Below are 8,189 nucleotides of genomic sequence, written 5' to 3'. Positions count from 1 at the left end.
ATATATAGAGAGAGAGAGAGAGAGAGAGAGAGAGAGAGAGAGAAAGAGAGAGAGAGAGAGAGGGACTTCTGAGGAGCTCAGTTATTAAGGTGTAAATAACTGGAGATGTCGGGCCCTAAAATAAGATGTGGGGACCCACAGCTCACACTTAAGCTGTAGCAGGCTGTATCACCATTTCCCTGCAGTGCAGGTTTTTATTTTTCTCCTTGCTTCTTTCTCTGACCCAATTTAAAATGGACACACACAGAGTTATGGAAAAGGATTGGGTAAGATCAGACAAACTGATGTAGGGACCAGTAACGAAGCCATTAAGAAGAAATGTGGAGATGTTTTAGAAGAGAACATGAAAAATTCTGTTTTCCCACATAGGAACAAGTGCTATTCTCTATCAGGGACCTCCTATTGTGAGGAGTAGGTTTGACATAATTCAAAGACATTTTCCCATACTACATAATCGTAAGGCAATGTGAAAACAATTCACATTAAAATTAAATACCATCCGGAGTTGCTATTGACCTATATTTTGAAGTGGATTAGCTTTACATTCCAAAAATCCAAAAATAGAAGTGGTGATTATGAGGAAGGACACAAGAGAAAAGCCCAGGATATCCCAGAGGCTATCAGGGCACGATAAAATATCACGAGCAGGGATTTATAGAGGGAAATACAAATGTTAGGAGAATCAAGGACACAGAGGAGGGGATGGAGGTGGGCAGCAGTCTACAAAGGAAAACAGGATGGAGAATGCTAGTGATTTACCTAAAGATGGACAGAAAAGGGAAGGAGTGATTATTGTCAGACATACATCATCTCATCTGCTTTTTGACTTAGGGCAAGCTAGGCCTTCATGCTTTGACTTGAGAAGGTATTGGGAGAGTGCTTCATTGATACAATGTAATTTACTAGATACTCCCCCTAAATTTTTTTGTCACCCATGAATAGGAATGAATGACTTACTCAAGGCCCCTCCTTTAATATATCTTCTGGCTCCAAACTTATGAATGTTTCCTCTCTAAGTTCCTTTTCTCTCCCCATCCTCCTCTTTCTAGTTTATATCTTAAAATAGATTGCTTCTATGGAAGGGCTAAAGACAGTAAGGCAAATAATAGATTCATGAGGAGCTATATCTAGCAGTGATGCTGCTGACTAATACACCACAGGCCTATGACTTCAGTAGACTCAGAAAAGGTAATATTCACAAGAAAAAATATTCATGTTCCAGGCTAGTTAGGCCAGAGGCAGGGAAGGCAGGCAACACAAAGGAGCAAGGAAAACATACTACTGTTAATCTCTCACCTCCCAGGCATTGTGGAAAATCTTGCCATCACTTTTAAAGGCACCATTGCTTTCCTGTTTGCTTGAAAGCCAGATGAAGGTCTGTTGTTGAACTTGTTCATCAATGAAAACATATTTCTTCATTCTCTCAAATGTCTTAAAAGTAAGGGCACTGAGCCTGTAATGCACACCACCCGTTGGACAAAAGTTGAATAAGAAGGAAGTGATCATGTCAGTTACTCCACACATTCATCAGCATTGTCCCCTTTGGGTAATGGGTGCATCCAATTTGGCTAATGTTGACTAATGAGTATTGATAGCGGCTCTTTCCTTCGGGGCAATAAGATGTTCTGAATAGCAATATGTGAAAATAAGAGTAGGTAATTTCCAGTGTGTTTATACACACAGTTCTTGATACATAGTTCATTAGATTATCCTTATGTGGTGAGAGAGTGGGTGTAACTAGATGCTTTGGGGACATCTAGTTTTCCTCTCCTGAATGAACATGGGACTCTGAGAAATGCAGACTAAGTTGTGGCATTTTCCATGGCGTTAACAAGCTATGGAAGCAGAGGAGCTCTCATTAAACTTGCCATGAGACTCTAGGTATACTGCATTAGAACTGGAATAACCAACTGTTTTAGTATTATCTGATTCGCCTCTGTAAATTCACTTTGAAACCCACTTTGCTTTTATATTTCCACTGAACTCAATTGCTCTCATTCTCTCATAAGCCCTCCTCAGATCATTTCTACATTATTTAAGATAAAATTTTCATGTCTCACCATATGCTTCCTTTCTGATTCCTCCGCCAAAACATGCTATATGAGCCATCAATGTTCTTGAAAGACAGCTGCTTTTGATAGCCTAAAATACAACATTGTAGGAAATTATTTTTTAATATAAGAAAGTTAGAAGAAAAAGGATGATGTAGTATATGAGCCTTGTGTTTTGGTGTTAGATAGACATAAATTACTAGATGATCATTTCAATTTAACTTCTGAAACTCAGGTTCTGTATCTATATTGAGAAAAAATAACTTCTACCTTGTCAGGGTTTAATGATGCTATGTGACAATATGGTTACAACAGTAAAATAATAAAATCCCCCCCCCCCCAAAAAAAAGATATTACATGTGACTGAGCCTAGCTCAATAATTGGCATTTACAAAATTTCATTAAGGTCATTTTGTTTGTGTTATCTTTCTGAAAAGAAAACCCAAATAAATCATACCTCTGACTTTTCCTTAACATCACATTTTTACAAGGTTTATGCATTTTTTTTGCACACAAATTCAATCACTTGATTGCAATGAAACACAATTGAAAGATAAATACAGAAGTTGATAAATGAACCATTTCTAGCTACTATTAATAACAGCAACAGTGACACACAAAGTAACTTGGCAAAATATTAGGCACTAAAAAAACCTGAACTCATAATTTGAAATGCTGCAGTTTTAAATTGTGAAACCAAATGACCACACAGGTATTAAAGTCTAAAAACTCTCGAAAATACTCAAAACAAAACAAACAAGCAAAAACATAGCTCAAACTTAGAATATACCTCAGTTCAGATCCATTTTTCCCCCACGGGACTAACTCATAATAATAATAGCTTTTTGACATCTGGGTATAGGAACAACTGATTTCATCTATTATGGGCAGAAATTACTTGAACCTTCTCACCGTTAGATAAGAAAGAGAAAGCCTTAGATTTAACTTCCTCTGTCAATTGTTGAGTAGATTGCAGGTAGTCAAGGACGTAAGTATCAGACGCCAGCAAGGCAATATTCTGCTCTCCACTTCCACTGGGCATTTGCAGGAGATTCTCAAGATTCTGCATCGCAAGTCCTAGAACATCCCCTAAAAATAGGAAAAGCAGAAAGTTACTATCACTTAAAGTTGGCATCTGAACATTAGTAACTACAGATTAAAGAGGCATAGTGAAAGTAGAAAATATTTAAAAATTGAGTCTAAAAGGTGGAAACAAGGAAAATTTTCATGAAGTAATTCTGAAAAGGAGACAGATATGAAGGGTCAAACTAATGGGGTTTCTGGTATGAAAACTGTTTCTGAAAAATCTCATTACCAGAGAAGAGAAAGTTAAAAAATTATGTTTGCTTGCTTCTTTATTTTTGAGAAATTGACCCTATGAACTATGAACTGTAATTCATCCCTTTCCCCAAAAGTGTTAATGCTAATGGTAGATAAACAAGTTTTACTGTTGAAAAACAGAATTCTCCTATTACTGGGAATATTTCCAGCATTTATAACAAGCAAAGATTATTCTGATTCTCCAAAGGGGAATTTAATATTTCATATTAATATAATACAACTCTTTGTTTTCTAAACATTTCTCCAAAGGGGAATTTAATATTTCATATTAATATAACTCTTTGTTTTCTAAACACCAACTATCATCCACCAGAACAAATGTTTCCTAGAGACACAGATTTGAAAATGATGCTATAATTCCTTCAGATCCTCATATGAAAACAAGTTTAGAGGATAATCCTCAATAATAATTCTGCTCCAATGGATAGCATAAGAAAAATCTCTCCATCCTGTCATTTTAAGGAATTTTTACAGACCATCTCAGTCAAGACTTTTCAAATCACTGTGAAACACAAAATTTAACCAACTTACCCACAACAGTGATAAAGGCCCTGGCTGATCCTTCTACCACATTATCTGGCAAATCCAAAACCACTGACATGGAGACATTGGTGCCTGGAAAGAAAATATTAATAAAATAAACAATGTGATGGCTTCCTTTCATAAACAATAGAAAAAGACTTGTGGGACAAACCTATTATAAAATATATTCCTTTAAAAAAAATTTTACAAGTTGCTTGTTAGAAGACATAAATTGAGGTTTTGATCTAGTTTAGAATAACAATACATTCAAAAAATGGTATATGCATCTGTATGTTAGATATGGCCACTATTCTCCATTAGTTTAGTGCCTATACTACTTAAGTATAAAAAATGTCAAAAACTGCTGACTATGATGTATAACATAGCACACACACTAGGGAAATCTTGGAGATACCTATTAGTCATTAAAATCATATCATTATCAATCAGATAAAATAGTACTGTGAGGCCATTAGGCAAGCAATTGAGGGGCAGTGATTGTTTCATCCCAAGAGTACAAAAGCAAAGGTTAGATTATGTGTGATTTGGGCATAATCTTGATTTTCCACTGTCCAACAGTTTGTCACAATCATATGACAATAGAAACAGAAAATACATAAAATAGAAAAAATAGTTTGAGGCAGACCAATGAGTTGGGTGAACTAAAAAAAAAAACCCACAAACCAAAACACCAAAAATACTATAGTTTTTTATGGCAAAAATTATACCATAAAGTTAGGAAGTAAAAAAAATAATCCCCTATTAGGTATTTGCCGGGGTTCTTGTCCCAGCATTAAGAAGGGGTTCAGGAATCTGGAGAAGGCTGTGCATAGATTAAATAAGAGTCCAGAAACGAAATATAAATTTGAAAGGCATTTGGGGGTCAGAGGAGCCTAGTTTAAAGGAAACTAAGATATAAGTTCTAAGTTCTCCTCCTCTCAGGACCCCATGCTTTTTATTAATACAATTTGTTCTGAGGCGAGGTAGAGATATACACTTCAAAGGGTATACACAAGCATTGTCAGAATGGGGGGAATTAGCCTACGGCTGTTCAGGTGTTTGGCCAGTAGGAGGCAATAACATGTAGATTAAGATGCCCTGAGCTGTCTGGCAGCCAGCAATCATCCCTTTTCAGGTTTGGGGAAATGCCATCAGCCATTCCCAAAAGGTGACAACATGTGTGACTCAACCTTTTGATGAAACTCTTGAAATTATGACATGCTAGAATTGGCTTCCGGCAGGTATTTAGAATGAAATCTCTGGGGTACTCAACATGACAAATGTTGATAAATCTTCATTAGGATTAAGTCTACCCCCTAAAAGATCCTCTTACCTTTTGTATGGATAAAGAAACTTTGAGTCATTTCTTTTTCAATACCTTCGGGCTGTCAAAGAGTAAACAGAAACAAGCACAAAGTAATGAGTCTGTATGATCTTTTCATGAAGGAAAAGTTATCAAGCATCAACTTACATAGGTATGGCTGGACATGTTTGCCCTCAGGAGAAGATCCATTCACTGTCCCCTTCTGTTTACATCTGGAAGTCACTGTACATTACCAACATCCATTTTAGGCCCTGTGCTCCCATATTTTGGATAAAGATAACTTTGTTGTCATTTGGGGACATGACAGATGCTGATACTGTTTAGCATCTCCAATAGACAAAGTTTTTTTGCAGGTGAGGATGATGGAAACTACATAGGATTGTAAGGCAAGTACATTTGCCTTGGGTTGGAGTCAATTAAAAAGGGGAAGGGAATAAAAATAAGTGTACAGGAAACATGAGTTAGGAGCAGAGAAAAAATCACCAAGCTTGTGTTAAGTGATGTTTTGCTATTCTGGGTCAGATGACATATCCTGTGTCAAAAGTAACTATGGTCAATTAAGTCTCTTCAAAGAGAATGTCTTTTAATATTTAACCTATTAGATACTACTTCTCATCTGGAAGAGCTTGATAGCTTTGCATGTACATACCTCTACCAACAAACTTTTGACCACAGTATCATCCCAGTTTAGATTTTGCTGCTCATCTTCATTTGGGCAAGCACTACTTTGTCTGGACTCAGCAACTACAGTGATATTCACTTTACCTGGAAAACATTCCCAAACATACATTAAATTGACCATTGGACCCTTCTATAATGGGAAATGATAAAGAGTTTGTGAACCATATTTTCAATTGGAGGAACTGAATTCTATCATATTTATGCTTAGACTAAAATACATTCTTTCTCCTGACAGGAAATAATTTGGTATATTCTGTTTTGCCTGTTTTAAGATTCCTTATATTAAATAAGTGATTCATTTACTTAATTAGAACTTTTGATTTAATTCTTTTGATTTACTATTACCTATTTGCCTATATACCAATATGTATAACCAATATACTGTTCTTATTTGTTGTTGTATTTTGTTTCTTTTTAAGAAAGCCTTCGATATTTCCCCCTTAGAACTGTGTCCCCCACTTAATGCCATAAAGCCATACAAGTTAGTACAGTATTCTAACTCAATTGTCAGGGTAAAAATTTTGAAGACTTTGTGTAGTTAGAAATATTGAGAAACAAAATCTAAAAGGAAAAGTAGTTTTAGGCAGATAAATATCACAGATGAACTAAAACGATCTCCTAAAAATACTGGTTGTTGGTAATGGAAGGAGATTTGACTTGGGGTGGTGAGCACAGAATACAGTAGACAGATGATGTATTATAGAATTGTACACTTGAAATCTATATAATATTTTTGACCAATGTCACTTTAATAAATGATACAATTTTTAATTTTTAACTTTTAAAAATATATTTATTGATTTCAGAGCAGAAGGAAGAGGGAGAGATAGAAACATTGATGATAAGAGAGAATCATTGATTGGCTGCCTCCTGCATGCCCCCACTAGGGATTGAGCTGCAACCCAGGCATGTGCCCTGACCGGAAATCGAACCATGACCTCCTGGTTCATAGGTCGACACTCAACTACTATGCCACACCAGCCAGACACCTTAATAAATTTTAAAAACTCAGAGAAATAATACAATAAATATGGAACATGAAATAAAGAAAATTTTGATGACAATTTTTTAAATTAGTGATAATGATAATCATGCATCTACCACATCTATCATTCTTTGTTTTTTAGAATCCTTTTAGCTTTTCCCTTCCCTTATTTTCAAGAAGATACTTGCAAATTTATTTTTCTATGTTGCAGGTAATATATACACCAAGTCAATGCTTTTCAGTGTTTGATCTCCATCTAAGTGTTCAGGGTTTTTGGTGTCTCATGATATCCATAATAATAAAGGCATAATATGCTAATTAGACAAGATGTCCTTCCAGATGACCTTCTGGGCCAAGCTGGAGCTACAATGAAAGCCCGGGTCCCGGGTGCCAGAGGAAAGCTGGTGCCGGCAGCCGGGAAGGAAGGCCTACTCTTGCACGAATTTCATGCATGGGGCCTCTAGTATTTAATACATTTGCAAATCCTGACAATTGTAATTGAGGAGCAATTTTTATACAAGTGACGTAGGTTCATGCTGATAGGTGAGGAAGGAATAAGTGAGAAGTGAAGGAATTGGTCAGCATTAATGAAAATATGGCCTTCATTTGGGATAATATATATAGATTTTATAGGTCATGCAATTTAGCATTTCTATTGTATTTTGATCACATTATGCTTTTATGCAAATGAAAGGCAGTTTTGTTTTACGCAAACATTAGCAACCAGATATTAGTTAATAAAAATAAGACTTTTTAATTGGGAATTTTTAAAAAAGTAGTATTAAAATTGTGATGGAGAAAATTGTATAGACAATTTAAGAAAAATAGGGTCAATAAAAATGGGTTGGTTTTCCACGAGAGTTTGGCATAGGTACATAGCTGCTTACCCAACTTCTTAGGTATAAGTGTCCAGACATATGTTTTCCTCTCTCCAGCTTGAATAACCTCACTGTCATTGTTTTTAGGGGTGCTGATATATGCCTCAAAATTCTCAGATTCTTCCAGTTGAACAGAAATCTAAAAAAAAAGAAAGTCATGGCAAGGAGGGTGACATGCTAAATGCTTTGCTATTATTATTCCTCTTCCCAACTTGAGAAAATTCTGCTTTACCTATTTTAAGTTAGCAGAGATAAAACATACCAAATGACTCCTCTTATACAAAGATAAAAAAGTCAGAACACACATCACTATGAATTGACATTCTCAAAGCAGTATTTAAATCACTGCTGTGAATTAAAGCAGTTGTTTTCGTTTGAGGACTATGGAAACAAGTAATATCCTTATA

The 8,189-nt window shown here is 35.7% G+C and overlaps 1 protein-coding gene across 1 annotated transcript in view; it reads right to left on the bottom strand.

Moving 5' to 3' along the window:
* The window catches only part of LOC102255704 (ovostatin homolog 2-like), a 37,474-nt gene that overhangs the window by 8,660 nt on the left and 20,625 nt on the right, over window positions 1–8,189 (bottom strand). The window contains exons 20-26 of the mRNA XM_005871355.2: window positions 7,792–7,921; window positions 5,888–6,003; window positions 5,248–5,299; window positions 3,924–4,007; window positions 2,964–3,140; window positions 2,061–2,142; window positions 1,297–1,453 (exon numbers count right to left, since the gene is read on the bottom strand). Of these exons, the coding sequence (XP_005871417.1) occupies window positions 1,297–1,453; window positions 2,061–2,142; window positions 2,964–3,140; window positions 3,924–4,007; window positions 5,248–5,299; window positions 5,888–6,003; window positions 7,792–7,921 (798 nt within the window). The remainder of the gene's footprint in view (window positions 1–1,296; window positions 1,454–2,060; window positions 2,143–2,963; window positions 3,141–3,923; window positions 4,008–5,247; window positions 5,300–5,887; window positions 6,004–7,791; window positions 7,922–8,189) is intronic.

This window comes from Myotis brandtii, unplaced genomic scaffold, assembly GCF_000412655.1.
Source record: "Myotis brandtii unplaced genomic scaffold, ASM41265v1 scaffold337, whole genome shotgun sequence".
NCBI lineage: Eukaryota > Metazoa > Chordata > Mammalia > Chiroptera > Vespertilionidae > Myotis > Myotis brandtii.
Note: the sequence above shows the minus strand (reverse complement) of the source record. Positions and strands in the feature narration are given on the sequence as shown.